General features: G+C 44.0%; 1 protein-coding gene across 11 annotated transcripts in view; it reads left to right on the top strand.

The window, feature by feature from the left end:
* LOC144128802 (structural maintenance of chromosomes protein 3-like) overlaps nucleotides 1-19,646 on the top strand; it is a 98,538-nt gene that overhangs the window by 14,750 nt on the left and 64,142 nt on the right. For 4 of the 11 annotated variants that reach the window (XM_077662522.1, XM_077662523.1, XM_077662521.1 and 1 more), the window contains 3 exons: nucleotides 12,218-12,293; nucleotides 12,359-12,397; nucleotides 18,536-18,656. In XM_077662522.1, the coding sequence (XP_077518648.1) occupies nucleotides 12,249-12,293; nucleotides 12,359-12,397; nucleotides 18,536-18,656 (205 nt within the window). In that variant the 5' untranslated portion in view covers nucleotides 12,218-12,248. Of the gene's footprint in view, nucleotides 1-11,318; nucleotides 11,497-12,217; nucleotides 12,294-12,358; nucleotides 12,398-18,535; nucleotides 18,657-19,646 lie in introns of those variants that run through there. The other 7 variants (XM_077662529.1, XM_077662519.1, XM_077662530.1 and 4 more) reach the window with 3 other exon arrangements.

Genomic DNA, 19,646 nt, shown 5'->3' with positions numbered 1-19,646 from the left:
CAGTGATTGAGGAGCGCATCCTGCAGTGACAACGAAGCGAACGCCCAAAAGCGCCCCGCGATGACCATTGCGTGCATGGTGAATTATTAGCATTATTAGACTGCCGCATGAAGACCAATATTAGCGTTCATTCGCTCAAAAAGGGAAGCACTGGCCATTGGCGTAGCAGCACTGGAGAGGATAACCTTCTTTGAGAAATGAAAGACCACAGTACACCTACAGCTTTTCTTCAAAAGACCGCGATGAAAATGACGACTGTTATAGAGAAATACAAATGTCATTCTTGCCATTTTTTTGTTTTGCATGAAAATGTGTTTTCAGAACTGAATTTTTGAGCTATTGCAACTAACGGAGTATTGCTTGCGAACGCGAACAACATGCCTCCTCGATTATACAAAGCTCGTTGTCCGCTCTCCCTTTCCTACATAGGTCTAACAGATTGAGAAAAAAATAGAGAGCATGAATTCGTGTTATGACTAATTACTCAAAAAAAAACACGAAATAACATGCCTGGAAGGGACATGTCCGATGTTGAACGCCGTTATTTATCTGCTCACTGCGTATACATCACACCGCAAAATCTTCGTTGCTTTCACTCACGAGACCTTTGTGGCGGGATGCAACTTTGTCCTGTTTCGCCAAAACTAAAGCGCTCGTATGAGGACAAGGGAACATATGCCAGGCCAAGTGTTCGACCAAGCCAGAAAGTGCACAGTGAACACTTCACACGCGATCCAGAAGAGCACCCAAGTAATAATAATAATAATAATAATAATAATAATAATAATAATAATAATAATAATAATAATAATAATAATAATAATAATAATAATAATAATAATAAATCTTTTATTCCACATAACGTGCACAGGGCAATGAAACGGGCCTGTCAAAGCCTCTAGTGGCTTGAGGGACTTGGCCCGGCAAAGTCGGCAGACGGACGAGCAATATAAACATAAAATATGAACGTAATATCAACACAATACTAACACGAAATGAATAGTGACCAAGGTGCAAAAGGTTAGGAAAAGTAACATGAACAAGTAATGAAAATAAACAGCAAGGTGCCTAAGTTAAGACAACAGTAGTTTAACAATTCGTGACTGATCATGAACATTTTTCAGGCATATAGAAACCGTGTTACAATGAGTGAGCCATGATTTTTAGCACTTTTTTTGATGTTGCGGAAAACACTTCCTCTGGCAAGTCATTAAAAATTTGGGGAACATAAACACAACGCCTGGCTTCCCCATACCTTGTTGAGGAGCGCGGCACCTTAAAACGAATGGAACTACGCAGGCGTCGGGAAGCTGTATTTCGTGTTTTGAAATTGCTGTCCCAGAAATGTCGTACCACTACAGTCTGTAGAAAGAGTGTTCGAAAGCATGGAAGACCAAGGGCTGTGAAAATATTATCAGACATAGAGAAAGGGGCGTTATAGGCTATGTTTTTTATAATGTTTTTTAATAAAGTGTCAACTCTGTTTTCCCATCTGGCGGAGCAAAAAGCAAAAACGGTAATGCCATATCGGAGAATGCTGCACACCAGAGCATGCGCAATATTTTTTTTTATCTGAAAAGGAACAATGGATTTTATATGGAAAAACAATCAGGCCGCGCTCTGAAGCTTATTACAGACATGTGATAGCTGGCTGTGCCAAGACATATCACTGTCGAAGAAGACTGCCAAGTATTTTACTGAATTCACATAGGCGACCGGCCCGCATCGACAGGGAAAGCAGCCACGAACATGTAGAAAAACCGGCGCATCCATAGCTGTTAGTTTTAACGGGGATCTGAAGCAAACGAGTTTTGTTTTAATCGGGTTAACCTCCAGGCAGTTATTAGTGAACCAAGTCATTGTTTTTTATATATTATTCTGGAGATTAGTAATGGCTATGTTGTAAGATAAGTGCTTGGAAAGCAAAACAGTGTCGTCGGCGTATTGAAATATTAGACCTTTGGAAATAACCTGAGATAAGTCATTAACGAACAAATTGAACAGAAGACGTAATAATAATAATAATAATAATAATAATAATAATAATAATAATAATAATAATAATAATTGGTTTTGGGGAAAAGGAAATGGCACAGTATCTGTCTCATATATCGTTGGACACCTGAGCCGCGCCGTAAGGGAAGGGATAAAGGAGGGAGTGAAAGAAGAAAAGAAGAGAGAGGTGCCGTAGTGGAGGGCTCCATAATAATTTCGACCACCTGGGGATCTTTAACGTGCACTAACATCGCGCAGCACACGGGCGCCTTAGCGGTTTGCCTCCATAAAAACGCAGCCGCCGTGGTCGGGTTCGAACCCGCGGGAACTCCGGATCAGTAGTCGAGCGCCCTAACCACTGAGCCACCGCAGCCGGTAGCAGCCAAGTGCAGTCAACCTTTTCTACTACTAGTTTTCGTTTCTGTTTCTTTATTTCTTCCTTCCTTTCTTTCCTACTTTCTTTCTTTCTCTCTCTCTCACTTTCTTAAATGCCACTGCAGCCACTGGGTAGGAGTTTTGCATGAGGGATGAGCGACTTCAGTGAAGGATGACGTGTTCCATGGCAGTCTTGGAACTGGCAGCATCGCCGTAGTACACGACTTCTATGCGTAGATGATTCCCGTTCTTCGCAGTTTCTTCTAAAAAAGGCTGAAGCTGCTGGCGATGTGAGCGCGTGCGAAGGGTATACCAATTTTAATTGGCTTGTGCGGGAAGAATAGCGGTGATCGGGTGAGAGGATGGTGTCATCGATAGGAGCATAACAAACTTTCGGCAGAGACTGTGCCTGGTAATTTTTCGCCGTATTTTTAGGCTGGGAAGATCCGCATTAATTTGAGCGTTTTGACGCTGGTACATAATGAGTATTCCTTGGAAAAAAATCGAGCTACGCAGTTCTGGGTATACATTCGAGGATGTTCGAAAGATTGGCCAGAAAAGGCCACGCATATTCTAGTTTGGACCTTACAAGAGATTTGTAAGCAGGAATTTTTACGGAAGGAGTGGGGTGGGGTGAGGGGGGAAAATTTTAGGTTACGCCACAAAAAAAATCGAGAGTGCGGTTAGCCTCCTTAGTGATTTTTGCTATGTGAAAACACCATGAAAGACTGTTATAATAATTCGCAGGTACCCTCTATACACAGTAACCTGAATAACTTTCAGCCGTGTCTAACCTCTGAAATATAGGTTACAAATAGTTTGTTTTCAATGTATTCGTTTTTTTGCGGAGGATTACTACAACCGAACTGCAAGCTAATAAAGGTTACCATGACAATTAACGTCAAGTAACCTTTGCGCAGTAACCTATATTTTCATAAGCCAAGAGGTACGCATATGGAGAGGAGGTTTTCTGCTTGAAGTAGGGGGAATATATTCATTTCAGAGGCAACGCGGGTGGGCTTCCCGCCGCCAGACAAAATGCGTGGCGTTTTACCCAATCAAACGCGGCGCTTCATTCAAGTTGAAAAAGAAAGATATAAGTAATACCACGGCTTTGAGAGTGTGAGTTCTGCTTGCTGCCTGGCTGTGTTGCACGGCGGCAAATGTGAACGGCGTATGGGAAGGCCAGAAAGCTGTCGAGACGCCGCGGCTGCCTTGTTAGTTCGAACTGGTTCTAACCGTTCTCATTCGCAGCGCCAATTGGTGGCCCCATTTTTCGTACAGACGCTTTATTCGAAGCGAGTTCGAAGTGCTTGTACCTCTCTTTGCGTACCGCGAAACCAACATGCCGCTAAGCTGCGAGAACATGTGGGTCGTGCTGCGCGGCAACTGCACGGAGTGTTTTTGTGATTATCGGCGCTATACGTAGTTGTGTGCTCGCTGGACTGCTACATTACAAGAATTCGTTGTGACGATTGTAATCATAGCCGCAGCGTTGACTGCGTGGTCATCGACTTGGGTCAGTTGCACTTGTTCGACGACCTGCGTGGCCTTCGCTATTTAATACTTGTCAAAGCGCGCGTAATCGTTGCTTGTTAGAGTGGGCTCATTCATAGCGTTCTTTGTTTGGCTGCATTTCGAGCCTAAATGAGGTTTAGTGGTTTGATACGAGTGCATGTCTGGCCTTTATATATATATATATATATATATATATATATATATATATATATATATATATATATATATATATATATATATATATATATATATATATATATATATATATATATATATATATATATATATATATATATATATATATATATATATATATATATATATATATATATATATATATATATATATATTTTAGGTAGCTTAAGAGGGCTCTCGCACAGTTTCCGCCCTCGCCGTTAGATGACGTTCCACGTCACGCTCGCGGTATAACAGGACGTGCTACGTCCGCCGCTATGGTCGAGGGTGGCGCTGGTGAACACTCTCAAGGTTCGCTTACACCCAATGAACATAAATACCCACGAGGGCAGCAGATTGGACAGCCGTCGCCGTAGCTCAGTTGGTAAGAGCACCGGACGCGATATTCGGAGGTCGTGGGTTCGGATCCCACCGGCGGCATGGTTGTTTTTTCTGCTGCTTTATCAGTAATTTGCTTTAAGCGATTTATTAATCTAAGTACTATAATATCCCATTGATAAGCACAACACATAAAAAAAAAATTCCCCTATGCACCTTGGTTTCGGTGACTGTTGGCTCCCTTTATATATATATATATATATATATATATATATATATATATATATATATATATATATATATATATATATATATATATATATATATATATATATATATATATATATATATATATATATGAAGGTATCAATAAGCCTCGCTCCTAATGGACGGTTGTGGCCAGCGGCCATTTTGCTTTTTTGCGTCATGGTTGGCTGCAGATTACGTCACGGATGTGGCAGAAGTGATGACGTTGCACACCTAATTATGCAGCCGCTAATTGACAGTTTTTTGTGACAGTCCCTAGGGGCAGGGCCGGATTAAGAAAAATGGGGGCCTGGGCTAATGCGCATGCAGGCCCCCTTTCCCTATACAGACCCCCCCCCCCCTTCCCTGTCGCATGCTACGCTACTAGAAATATGCCATGTTTCATTTTAATTCCACCAAATTAAAAAGAACGAAGTGCAATCAACGGGATTATTATTACTGTTATTATTATTATAAGGAAAACAATACTTGCTTGAAACGCGTAAACACCAACACATATGTTCACTTTGCGATTAATATGCATTCTGTTTTCAGCAAAAGCTAGGCTTTAAGGAAAAGTTTAGTGCACTCAGGATGAACAAGAAAGCAAATAATACAACACAGCTCAGATGTCGGTCCTTCTGAAGCTAGGCTTTGTTTGCATCACTAAGTTTAATCCCGTGGCGAGACGCATGGTTGTATCCAAAACATTCTTTATTGAAATTCAAGCATCAGACTGCAGTAATCGTTATACACGTTACTCTATAAATATGCAATAGATATATACAATACTTAAGGCAATACAAACACCATAAAAATGCACTATAGCATACAGATGAAAATTATAAACTTTAATTACAAAACATTATTTGAAAATATTTTCGTTAAAGGTAAAGCAAGCAAGGGCGACACCAAATAAATGTGGCAATATCAAAAACAGCAAAAATACAGTTCTTTATAAGCATGCTAAATATCACAAGAAGAACAAACATGAGACGAACAGCGAAGATTTGCATATCTTCAATTACACTGCTCAGCGTTTCATTGGCAACGTGGAGGCTGGGAGGCGACACAACGAACTTATTAGAACTATTCATGTCCGCTTTTAAAATGGAATCTTTCGCGCCTTCGCTTTGGCGAAAAAAAGATATAGTCTGTTCGAAGGATAGATGACGGAGGAGGTCACTTTCAATGGACATAATAGCAAGCCAGTTCACCTTGTCGTCAAGGGGGCTTGAACGAAGGCGATTTTTTATCAGCGATTACTTGGAAAACGATCGTTCGGTCTCACAGTTTGCCACGGGTATGCTTAAGTACATTCTCAAAGCAATGGGAAGGTTCGGAAACACATCAATAAGCGTTATTTCGTGCAGCAACTTCATTATTCCCAGGGAACTCGTGTCCTGGCACACAGAGTTGTGCAGAAAGTTTGCAAACTGAACGATTTCTATGGAAAAAACTGCAGCTCAGAATCATTTCTGTGGGTTTTCACCAACTTCTGAGCCTGCTGTGCAAGAGAGGACTCGCCCCCAACTTCTGTCAGCAATTATAAGAATCCGAACCTTTCGCAGAGTTAAGTGTAGGCAGCCTTTCGCACTTCCAGAGCAGAACCTAGACTGTCAAGTACAACATTGTAGGCCTCAACGATAAACTTTTTTCTACCTTGTAGCGCACTATCGCTTTTTCCGTCCGGGTGCTTACTCTAAACGATGCGTTTGCCCTCATCCTGATAACATTGATTGGTACTCAGCATGCGTGCTTTCTCTTCGAAGGAATCAAAGAGAGGTCGCAAGGAATTAACAAAGCCTTCTAGAGAGCTCAGCAGGTCTACAGCAGTGTAAATGTCTAGGCCTGGTTTCTGAAGTGCTAAGCCTCGTTTTGTCAAAGCGCTGCAAGATTTCACTCCAGAAGATCGCCATGAACGCAGTCTCTAGTTTTGTCATTTTCTTGAAGAAAGAGTGCGCTTCGTTCCTAGTTTTCTTCCTCGTTCTTTGATATAGCTTCAAGGCAACACAAGTCTGCACTGGAATTTTTCACAATGGCCTTACATGATTCAGCGTGTCTTGACCACCTGGTCTCAGAGAGACTTTTCAAAACAAGCTGCTGGCCAGTTCCGCCCATGCTGTCCAAAAGATGCCTCCATCGCTTAGGTGAGGCAGCAAAGAACACAAACAGTCTCTGAATTACGGTGAAAAATTTGACTGCCTCAAGGCAACTGTCCATGCTACACGCGCCAACTAAGTTCAGTCAATGACCAGCACACGGGACGTAAACTGCCAATTCGTTCAGGTGTTTGATTTGAGCTGGCAGTCCTTTGCATTTTCCTGACATATTGCTCGCATTATCATAATTGGCCCTTACAGTCATCAATTGAGATGCCATTGGTCGTCAAGAGGGACATCACGGTATCGGAAAGATACAAGCCGGTATGCGATTCGATTGGAACAAATTCAAGAAAGCGTTCGTACACTTTCCCATTTAAATAGTGTCGTAAAACAACTTACAGCTGATCAACGTGGGTAAGTTCTGGAGTCGAATCAACAATTGAAGAGAAGTACTTTGCGCGTCTCGTTTCGTCAACGAGACGTTCCTTGACAGCCTTTGCCATATGATCGATAAATTCATCACAAATGGTTTTTTGACAGATACGATGGGTGACCTTTTCCTTTGTCCCCGTAGCGTTTGACGTGCTTCTCTAGAAAGGGATCAAACTTGGCAATGGCCTCAAGCACTCCGATATAATTGCCATTTCTCGGTGAACCAAAAATCTCCTCACTGCCCCTAAACGCTAGGTTGCGCTCAGCTAGAAGCTTAACTACAACGACAACGCGCTTCAACACCTCTGTCCAGTAAGCGGTCTCAGTGACAAGATGCTTAACCAGCTCCTTGTCAATTGTGCTGCTCGAGTTAGAGCGGGCGAGCCATGCTGCCACGCAGTCCCGGAGCTCGACGCTATATTCATGCGCCCAAACCTTTTCTTCGGCTCTTTTCCAATCAGAAAAGCCGTGCGTGGTGAAAGCACTGGGGTTGCTTGAAATCGAAAACAGTTTGCACATGAAACAGTAAACGGAACCTTTGGACTCCGAGTACTTTAACCAATGTCGCTCGTACGCCTCCCCATTTACAGCCTTTCGCACGAAAAGATGAGGCGACATATAGCGTTTCTGAGTTTTGTATTGCCTTTCGGAAGACGGAAAATTTTCTGCCCGATTTTGAAAATGCAATGGCCTTTTCTCAAGGCATACATTCCGAGAGCTGTCAGTAATAACGTCCGGCGACTTAGCAGGGTCACTTCGGAGAATCTCGCAACGTACCTCTTGCTGCGAGGGTGTCCGTACTTCTCTGTTGCCGCAACGAGAAGCCGGCTCACTCGTCCTCTCGAGGCAAGCTTTGTGGGCGGGAACATGATTATTTGAAGCCAAAATAACACGAAACAAGTGAGTCTGTTCTTGGAGTGTTGTTTCCTGGCGCTCTTCAGTAGGAGGAGGCTCATCGGGAAGGTTTGGTATACCTGTTGATCAGCAGTAGTAGAAATCGGGCGTGGCGGACCGGACACCTGGAGCTCTGTGGCAGGGGCCAGGCCGAGTTGCATAGACGTTGCTGACTCAAGAACAGGACAGGGCTCGGTTAGCATCGGTTGCTCAGAAATATGGACGACCGAGGTTGGCACCGTTTTCACAGGATCCAGACAACCAATATGAGTCAAACCTTGCTTCTTGCCAGGAAACTGTGGTGATGGAGTTGGCAAGTCCTCCACAGAAGCACAGTCGGTACTATTGGGAGTTTTACACGGACTCTGGGTAGAGCGATCATACTGCTCCGCGGAAGCTGCATTCAGTAGGTACCTTGTCATCTTTGGTAGCTTCTTTTCACACTCTTCTCTTTCTCACTTCGCCTTTCGTTTAGACGCACCAATTTGATGGTGGTGGTGGTGGTAGTGGTTTTTTTATTAAAATAATAGTAAAAAGGAAGAAAAAGATTTTTGCTAGCCCCGGCATCTGCCATCGATACTGAAGCACCTGAGCTGGGGCAGCGGAATTAAAGGATTGCAGGCAGAGTGGAGAAATGAAATGAAAGAGGTGAGGGGACAGGAAGAGAGAATAGCGGGAGAAGTAGTATATACAAACTATTCCAATTTGATGCTTCCGACCGAGCATTTTCGCATGAATGGATGCTAATTGTTCATCGCACCGGGCACTTCGTCAGTCCGACGCGACCGCAGGTGTCCAACGGTGGCCGTCCCAATGACTGGCGCACGCTGTCTGGATGGTGCGTGTGGCTGGCCGAGAGTGGTGCGTCCCCCGTGAGCTCCTCAGCGGTCGGGCTTATGCAAGCTTAACCGGCGGCTCACGGCTGAATCGCAGCCCGCGATGAACTTCCTTTCATAGTTGCGCGCCGCGTCTGTCTGTTCGTTACTAGTGCCAAAGCAGGCGTTCACATACGCATAGAGTTCCTTGTACAAATTCTCTCCTTCTCCGTACAAACTCACTCCTTCTCCCGTTCCGGTCTCGTCTTCCTATTGGCTAGGAGCAATCGTCCTTGGAGGTTTTCAATTTTTCTTTCACCCCGTCGACGCCGAGCGCGAGAACGAAGGGGAGATGGCGACTCCTAGCGCGGGCGAAGTTACGCGCCCTCCGTCGCCTCTGAGTCATCTTTTTCTACTTCTGTCTGGAAAGTTCGGCGGCCAGTCTGACCTACTTTTTCCATCGAGCGCGCGCCAGAGTGCGCAGCCACTAAGCAGGAATGGGCCCTGGAGACAGGCCTTTGTGTCCAGCTCTCCAGCTTCCCCCTCCACTCTTCGACAACCCTGGTCCGAACAGTGAACGTTCCATGCACCACGGCACGCGGACAAAAGCACGTGTGACGTCTTCTTTCCTACCTAGACTCTGCCATCAGACTCATCGTCGTCTGCTATCGGACTCATCTTCCCCCGCCCAAATTACCATCACGGTAAAGAAAAGTCGAATGGCAGGCACTGTTGGGTACTGCAGCACATCCTTTCTATGAGGACAGCGGCGGAACTATTTGAGAGCTGAAGGGTGGCGTGGTGGTGACGAGCAAGGGAGATTCAGGTAGTCATCCCGCATCACATGTTTTAGGTTTTCCCCCTTGCCCCTCCTCTCCAGACAGCACTGGACAGACGGACTGAGAGGAAACCACGAAAACTCTTCCAAGCAAACGCACCTCGCTTCGTAAGAAAAGGGCGGGAGATTCCTGTTTTTTTTTCAGCTCGACAAGCTCTCCCCAAATAATCAGGCTAAGCGCATGCTGTTACAATAGGCGGGGGGCCCCGTCTGCTCGTTCTGGTTTTCTCGCTTCATACGTGTCGCTCGAAGTTCCATTGCCCATGATTCCATTTACTAAGCAGGTTAGAATAAATGGGCCCCCTTCTCCTACTGTCCGAGGTGAGGCCCTGGGCGGCAGTCCCATTAGCTCCCCCCCCCCCCCCCCCCCCCTGTCGAGGCGGTCTGTCGTGTTCTGTCGAGGCTGTCAATTTTAACAGAAAATGGCGGCGGTGTACGCGGCCATACGACTGAGGAGGCTGCGCTGGCGCGAGCAGCGGCGAAGGAAGGAGCACGAAGACGCGTTTTACTTGGACGAGCTGTTTCGACGCCTTTTTCGACTGGAGACGCAGACGGTGGAGTGGTTGTGCGACGAAGTCGCCGATGAACTGGAAGGTGCGCGTGCGAGCGCGTTGTCGGTGCGGCGGCAGGTGCTATGTGCACCGCGGTTCTTTGCTACGGGCGGCTTTCAAGCTGCCGTTGGTAATGAGGCGTACGTCAGCATCGCACAACCGACGGTGAGCAAATGCGTACAGCGGGTGCGGGAGGCAATTTGTAAAGTTAGTGCACAGAAGAGGTAAGTTCCGTCGTCACCTCTGCGACACACAGCTACATATATATAAGACACGCTGCTGGCAAATCAATTTATTTTTCCCAGCAAATGGAGCTTCGTGGTCGTCTTCTGTTTCCCAAGGGGAAAGAAACAAACAACCACTCGTCACATGCTGCAACACCTCACCTTTTGGCATTTTTGTCATCGATCGAAACAGCCGAACAACACAGACTTCAACAAGTTGTCTTCGTCGATTTCGTTCCGTGCGCTCATTGCAAGTTCGCTCGCCAGAAACGTAGCCTCCACTGCATTCGGTCACATTTTTCTGCGCACTTAGGTCAACCGCAGAGTAGCTTGATTTGTGGCGCCGCGTAACAAATCAATAACACGGTGTGGAATCAGCTGCTTTCGTGCAAAGCGGCTTGACGTTTTACCGCTGTCCGCGCTTCTCCGCGACAGCAAAAGTTACCCACCAGCAAATTTAATATCACGATAGCAAACGCTTTTTGTTTTGTTTTGCGGTCATTGCTGTGCATGACTGCAGTTGCTGGGAGGTAACTAGAATTTTTTTTATTTACATATGTACACATGACAAAGTTTCCGCATACATTGCTGCAGATAGCGGAGCCGGCGGAGCTGCGCGCCACAAAAACTGTCCATTCGTTCTTTCCCAAAATGAACGCAGAAGATTGAAAGAGGCAGTAAGTTCATAAACTGTTAAAAAAGAAAAAAAAAGCTCAAAACCAAGTCGAGGCGTTAAGCCGTCACCATAAATGTGACGTCACAGCCCTTTTATCACGTGACTCATTTGAATCGGCCGCTCGCCGAGAAACCGTCAGCCGTTGGTTAGTCGTTGGGAAGAGGGCAGACGCAGCGGAAGGCAGAGCGAGGTACTGGCGCGTTGCCAACGGTTTTGCAGCTTCGCTCCGCCTTGGGGTGCAGCAAGTCAACTTTTCGCTTGCTGGTTTTCTCAGAGACGCAATCTGCATTTCCATCAAGATGCATATAGAGCAGGTAAGCACGTTCACAGGCATGCTATGCTGATCAACGAGAATAACGGTTGTGCCGACGTTGGCGCCATCGTCTGGGAAGCTGCAAGTGTATTCCGTTATACCTGGCAGTTTGAAAAATGGAGCTTTATCCTGTCGCCCTGCTTTTATCATCGTGACGCTTGCAATTAAGTCCATAAGTATCATTGCTTACTGAGTTGGTTTTGAATATCAGAAGGGGTTTCAAAATCGCAGCTATTATGAAGAAAGCCTAGTCACGCCGAGGAACTGTTGGTGTGATGGACAGTTCATTGTCGCTGCACGGTCGGCTTCGCCCTTGGAGAGAGTGAGAAGTTTGAGAATTCTCCTTTGTTTTGTCCTCCACTTGCGAGTGGGCAACGTTTATACAAGAAGAAGAAAAAATTAAATAATGGGCGACAGTAGTTTTAGACTGAAAAGAATGCCGTATGCACGTAGTACTGCCATATCAGCGGAGTAGCTCAAGGTATGCATGGGTATCGATATTGTAAAGCGAACTGGTCAGTATAAAAGGGATTTGTTATTCCAGTTAGAGACAGACAGTGAGACACTTTCTCTGACAAAGTGCAACCATAGAAATTACAGGCAAGTTCGTACATAATTGTAATGCATTCAGACAATAATTAATACCTGCGTTCACAAGCTTTCTGAAAATTTTTCAGCCGCCGAAAGTTGGCAACAGAGTTTTCATCGCTTTCTCATTACAGGTTACATTAGAAGGCTTCCTTAGCTACAAGAATGAAACAACTCTTGGCCCACTCTCTCCCGGCATCAACATCATCGGTAAGGACGGAATAGATCAACTACACATATTTGATGCTAACTCTGCTTTCAATTGCATTTTGCAGTTGGTGAGAATGGGGCTGGAAAAAGCAACCTACTCTATGGTATGCATATTGTTTTTTACCTCATTTTTAATTGTGCCGAACCAAAAAAGACTGTTTCACAACAGCCGTACCGGCGGCGCCGTCTCTCGCCGCCGAAAGGTCGGGGAGCACTCGTTAATTTCACGTCACGCGTTCGTCTGCATTTGCCATTGTGCCGCCAAAAGCTGGCGCTGACAGTAGAGCTTCTGAAGGGGGGCGCGCGCACAGACGCACGCTAAGCTTTTGCGGGACCGCCTTTCTTGGTCCGGCATCGTAGCATACTATGCACCGATTCAGGCAAGTACGTCAACAAATAACCGTAGTATAAAACAATACTTACTGCGTAATGCCACCTCTGTGCGTAATTTGAGCCCGAACAATTAAGCGAGCGGTGAAGCCGAGATAAATTTTTTTCGACTTATCTGAGCCACGCAACGCTCAGTACATACCGCTGCTATAATCCTTCACTTCTGCATTCCCAACTAAGTGCACTTTTATTTATTTGGATCCACTTGTAGCGTTTTGAAGGACGCTAAATTTATTTACAATCTTGCCCTCTTTGGTGTTCCTTCTCAGTGAACAATCAGAATTAAGCGGGAAATCGGCTGCTGAGCCTGAGTACCCGGGTTCGAAACCGTCCGCGGTGGCTCAGTGGTTAGCGCGCTCGGCTGCTGATCCGGAGTTACCGGGTTCGAACCCGACCGCGGCGGCTGCGTTTTTATGGAGGGAAAACGCTAAGGCGCCCGTGTGCTGTGCGATGTCAGTGCGCGTTTAAAGATCCCCAGATGGTCGAAATTATTCCGGAGCCCTCCACTACAGCATATCTTCCTTTCTTCTTTCACTCCCTCCTTTAGCCAAATCTTTTATGGCGCGGTTCAGGTGCCCGCCGATATGTGAGACAGATACTGCGCGATTTCCTCTCCCCCAAAATCAATTATTATTTTATTAGCTGCTCTTCATGAAGGCTAAAGCTCCTCCATGACGCTTTCTGGCAATAGAGGGGCTTTAATAGAGGCTCCCTAATAGAGGCGAAACTCTAAAGTGGCCCCCGTGCTGTGCGACATCAGCGCTGTAAAAGATGATTATGATAATAATAATAATAAAAATTGGCTGTTAGGAAAAGGAAAAATTGATTTTTGGGGAAAGGAAAGGAAATAGGGCATCTCTCTCGCACCTCTACCGTGGAGGGTGCATAAAGGAGGGACTGGGAGAAGAAAAAGGTGCCCTATACCCCCCCCCCCCCCCCCCCCACCGGTTCTGTTAAATGTTAAATATTCTGCAGGGGGTTATTCTTCAGGAGCCTGTCACTACAGCATCTCTTTCTTCTTTCATTCCCTCCTTTATCCCTTGTTTGACCATGCTGACACATGTGAGAGACTGCCCACTATTTCCTTTTCTCAGAAACCACCAATATGCGAAATGACATACTGAAAGTTTGGTTTGGTTTATTTCTGCTTTTGCAGATGAGTGCACATTTTTTAAATGACTTTTCATATTTTTTCCTAAATTGGCCTGCTGGTTTTTTTTTTCATTTTTTTCATTTTTTTTTGGTCTGCTTGTCTGACAAGGAAAGATGGGAAGGAATTGGGCAAGCAACTTGATGAATTCCGGAGGAGAAATGCACCTTGAAATGCGCTCACTTAAGGAAAGTGTCAAGTTTTGTTTGGATATCTGTGACAATTTTATATAAATTCAGAAAGACATAAAAGAATTCAAAGATGACATGAAACAGCTCATTCACAAAAACAGAACTTGAATGTCAATATGTGCTCGAAAATCAGTGCAGCACTGCTAAGCTATGTTCATTGCAAAATGTAACACCTGGGGCTGTTTTATGAGGTATTCTGGGATAATGAATATATGGCGCTTCAACCAACACTTTAATTTTCTTAAATTATATGGAGGTCAAAATAGATAAGAAAGGGAATGGAGGTTGGAATAGAAAGGAATATCTTCAGGATCCAACTTTCAGTCATATGGCTGATGTGTGAGACAGATGCTGCACCATTTCCTTTCCCCAAAAACCAATTTTCAATTTTTAGAGAAAAAGGTGCGTTAAAAGCATGAGTGGACCAGCTAGAACAATACCGAGGCCAAACAATCTAGAAATCAAAAGACTACCTGAAACCTGTGAAATAATCTAGAAATCAAAGGACTACCTAAAGTCTGTGATGAAGTCGCTGCAGTTAAGGCCATAGTTTAGAAATTGGGCGAGGAGCTTACAGATGCATGCCATAAAGTGGAAAGTGCATCCAAATTGAAAAATGTCATCGTCCACTTCACCTGTCCATCCATCAAAGTAAAATTCAATCTTAGCAAAGGCACAGAAGACATTCTTGGCATCCGAATCCCTCGGACTTGATGGCCCAGACAACTCCGTATCCGTTAATGAACACCTGACTTGAAGGAATAGGCAGTTGCTCAGTGCGTTCCTTTGGGAGGGCAGCAAACTGGAAGTTTGTTTGGATGACTAATGACAAAATTCTTGTTAGGCAAGCCGAAATGTCAGCAATCATATGCTTAGCTTCAACTCATGACATGGATCTGATAATGCCTAGTATCTAGGAATACTCCTCACTCATAAGGACAGATGGGTGGCAATCGATGTTAACTTCGACTAGCACAAACATTCCTGCTCCAATCTCCCATAGACTTAAAAACGCACCATGGAAGTGACTTTCTGTACAATGCCCCTTTGAAATGTTTTCACATTAATGCATGCTCTTTTTGTAGCAAATTTGATGACTTTTTTACACTGCTGGCAAGTTTGGTTTCAACTTTTGTCGTTATGATATCTGAGACATGGTATGTGAATGACTATGTGTTTAATTGCGCTTCCCTCATATGAAACATTTTTCCTAAATCGTCAAAATGAATGGAAAGGAGGCGGCATGTCTCAACTTGTGAATCAATCTATGAAATGTGAACTGGTGCGTGAACTAAGCTTCATTACTGATTGTGGTGAAGTTTTGACAGTTCTGTGCAACTCCACCGTTTTTTTTAAGTTTTTTACCACCCTCCTAGCGGCGGTGAGAGTGCTTTTCTTGAGTTCTTGGATTCCCTATTTCAGTTCGTTAATGATAAGAGGTATAACATTGTGTGGGGTGGTGATTTTAACATTGATATGTTGTGTAGTAATACTATTAGGAACAATTTTGAAATAGTACTTGCTTCAAATGACTGCTCAAATGTAATAACAGAGCCCAGTCACATTACTACCACCACGGAAACATTGCTGGATCTTTTTATCACAAATTTTGATGCAGAATACATTAAAAGTGGAGTATTCTGCTTTGACATCAGTGGTCATATGGGAATCTACATGTGTAAAGACTAGCATGATATAAAGAGGTCGTCTGATCAGGGTTACTACCGGCAATTAATCATAGAGAATAATTACAAAGAGACTTGAGAATTGCCGGAGAGCGACAGAAAATGAGACATGGTTGAACATTCTTTCCATGATATGCCCTAATAACGCCTATGACAGTTTCTTAGGCAAGTTCATGCTACTGTATAAGAATAGCTTCCCCTACACATAGGCAATTAAGGCATTAACCCTTCAAATACGATGAAGGCTCCTGATAATTTAATTATGGATGCTGTTGAGCTAAGCAAATCCGACCTAGCTAATGCATTTAATGATTCCTTCTTCGATAACTCGCGGTCGCAGTGTAACCCGGAAGCGGTAGAACATCTTGAATTGAACAATCCTCACAGAGTCTTCCTCACTCCAGTTGACAACGAAGAAGGTCACGCAGTTTTCATGTAGCTATGAAACAGCACATCACATGATCGAAACGGACTTCAGTTTTCTCCTGTCAAGCATGTTATAGATTTGATTTCGCCTCCATTGACTCATATCATATCTTAATCTGTGCCTTCAGACTTTTCCCACGCAAATGCAACTATAGCTAGAGTGATACCTTGTTTAAAAAAGGTGATCACAATAGTATCGCCAACTATGGGCCAATTTCCCTGTTACCTGTTTTTCCAAAGGACTTGAGAAAGTCATTGCTAAAAGGCTGCATCAATTTTTCGATCGCCACAGTATTTTCACTCGTTTTCTACATGGCTTCCAAAAAGGTCTGTCCATTGAAACTGCATTAGTAGCCCAAAAAGAATTTATATTATAGTCGGATACAACTTAAGTCTGCAGTGAAGCTCCGCCCACATTTAGGACAGGTGCACAGAATCCCTCCATGACAAAAACGTAGTCCGTTGTTAAACCTTCTTTTGTCACCTAAACAGGAAGCTAATCACGAGAAAAAAGTTAAAAGCACTAGAATTTTTATACCTGGCTTGTTTAACAAAGTCAAACATTAAAAAGATTATTTCGTTTACTATTGTGATTGGCTAGCGGAGTAATACAGTATTCCGTGGACCGGGGCGCAGTGTTGACAACTGTTGCTTTTTAAGTTGTATCCTACTATAGAAAACTTCGAGGCAAAAAGGATTGTATTAGTTGTCTTTATAGATTTTAAAAAGGCTTTTTATATCATAAGTCATGACACTCTTCTTGAAAAAATTCAGAGATATGGCATCAGGGGCCATGTTGTGGAGCTAATTCACTCTTATTTATCCCATAAATATCAATACGTCGGTATCAAAGGGTGCTCCCCCAGCATGACACAAATCAAAATTGGCGTTCCGCAAGGAAGTATTTTGGGCCCACTTCTGTTTAATTTATATGTCAATGACATCGCCAATGTTAATAAGAATATATTCTTCATAATATTCAGGACGACAGGAGCATATTCTTCAGTGGTTACTGCCTAGATGACCTCAATACCCTCGCAAAATAATAATCTTTCAGTGCTTGTCCACTGAGTAAAGTGTAACACACTTCATGACGAACACCTCAGCAGTGCTATGAGAGAAAGGAAGAAGCTGGGAGTGGAAAGGGAAAGGGAGAAATTTAAATAGGTGCCATAATAGAGGGCTCCGGAATAATTTCTTTCGACCACCTGGGGATCTTTAAAGGGTCTCTGAAAAGGGTGTTTGAGGTTGTCTATAAAATTCTCGCATTATTAGAGTATAGACCAACGAGCGTTCATGCTGCTTAGAAGACCTCAAAAGCGAGTCGATAATTTACAATACAATTTTTAAAACTCCCGCTTCCGTGCCTAGTGGCGACCTGCGGTGCTGGGCTCTCGCCTAAATCCGGGCTCGTACGGCAGCATCCGCGCTCCATACATCATGTAGTGCACCTTACGACGTCAGCAGCAGACTGCTAGCATTGGTTCGCGTGTTGGCAGCCGGCGGAGGGGGCGAGTGATGGGCTGGTGTAGGAACGTTGACATTTCAGCGTGCAAAAAGCGATGAGAGGAGAGGGAAAGTTGCGAAGATGCGGGAATTCAGATTTTGACTGCAGATAACTGAGCTTCCACAGAAGGCATCTAAATAATTCTTGCTAGAGGATATCTGTGAAGCGGCGTCCAGATAACTCAGCTTCCACAGAATGCATCTAAAAAATTCTTGCTAGAGGATATCTGTGAAGCGGCGTCCTTTAGCATCCTAGGCACATCGCATCTTTGTTGAAACCCCCTTTCACAGCCCGTTTAACATTGCGCAACACACAGGCGCCTTTTGCGTTCTGCCTCCATCGAAATGCTGCAGCCGCAGTCCAGTTTGAACCCAGGCACTCCAACTCTAGCCGAGCTAAATTATTCAGGACCTGTTCATTGCGACTGTTTCTCTCACCCTCCTTCATCCCTCGATCCCTCATGGCGTAATTTGGTCTCTGTCACGCCGGCCCTGGCAACAGTGAAATGCAAAAGTGCCCGTGTACTGTTCATTCGGAGTGCTTTTTAGAGTGAGGGCTCTAATCCTCGGGGTGCAACTTCCAATTCAAATGTGGATGAGGCGATCACCTTTAATGCCTCACAAGGTCAAACCGAACTTAGCTGCGTGGTGGTATGGCCCAGGCTATGGCAGTATGACTACGTGATCATATGACTATGACCATTAGGTACCTTACCTTGACCCTTGACATTTGATTTAAGACAGTGGAGACCATGCTTAATGAAGCTTTCGCTCATATAACTAGGTTCAGGTCTTTCACTCGTATAACTAGGTTTAGGTCACGTTGAACCCCAGTCAATTTTTTTTTCTCCTTTCCAACTATCCCTTCCTCCTTCATCTCTTTCCTCATGGCAGGCAGCGTGTTTGAGGTGTCTACTGAACTGCAGTGGAGGGAGTTCCTGCACCTTTTCTTTCCTCATTACAGCATTATTCTCAGTGACCATCTCTTGGGAGGTATACCGCTCCAAAGCAGTCAGTAAGTTGAAAACTCTGCAGACAACTGATAAAGCAATGGCCAGGTAGAGTGAGACAGCGAAAAACATAACTGATGTCGAAGAGTACACTGTGGCCATGCATCCATGTAAGGAATGCAATATCAGGGTTCCTACCAGGTGTAAAACATCAACCAGAAGGGAATAATAGCTTTGGCAGGAGCACTCAGATTAGTATATCATGTTTATCACTTGGGTAAAGGTAAGGTGAACAAGGTTTTATTCATTATATTTGATTGATTTGATTCATTTTGAAAAGTAATTGAAAAAGAGCATTTATCTTTATTTTACAACAAACGCAACCCTTTTCACTCTGGGTTACTTGTAGGAGAAAATGCAGTGGTGCGATTTTTTATGTATCTTTAGGCCGTTAAGGATAGAGATCTGTTTCAATCAAGCTAAGTTCGTAAACTTTTAGTCAATACACCTTCTATAGCAAATGCTGTCTTTATTGTGTTACATGTTGATTTTGAGGTATATGTTCACAATTTTGGTCTTGCATGTGCAATCATTTAAAAATGGTGTTGCTGGGGGTGTTGCAAGCAAGGAAAAAAAATGTTGCTCCTGGTGGTGGTGTTTTCCTTGTGCCCTGTTCTAGTGGCATACACCCTTAAAGAGTGACTGGCTTGGGTTTGATGCTCCATAATACAAGTTCTCAACTTTTCTCTTTTTTTTTTCATGCATCTGCTATCAATAATATAAGGCAGATCTAATGGTTTTTTCTTGAAGTGCAGTTTTTTTTTTTTCACATTATAGTGCCAACGAGGAAAGTATTTAAGTAGAGAATGATCGGCAGACTTACATATTTACTTTCACTCAAATATAGTACTCCACATTGCATTCTGGGATCCCTTTATTTCGCTTTACCTCAAAGAAATATTACGCTCTCTTGTGACAGTTGAGCATGCTATTGCCATTTCAGAGCTCCTGCAAAGAAAACTGCGAAGGTCGAATGTTCTTAGATATTGTGGCAG

Source organism: Amblyomma americanum, chromosome 4, assembly GCF_052857255.1.
Source record: "Amblyomma americanum isolate KBUSLIRL-KWMA chromosome 4, ASM5285725v1, whole genome shotgun sequence".
Classification (NCBI taxonomy): Eukaryota; Metazoa; Arthropoda; class Arachnida; order Ixodida; family Ixodidae; genus Amblyomma; species Amblyomma americanum.
Note: the sequence above shows the minus strand (reverse complement) of the source record. Positions and strands in the feature narration are given on the sequence as shown.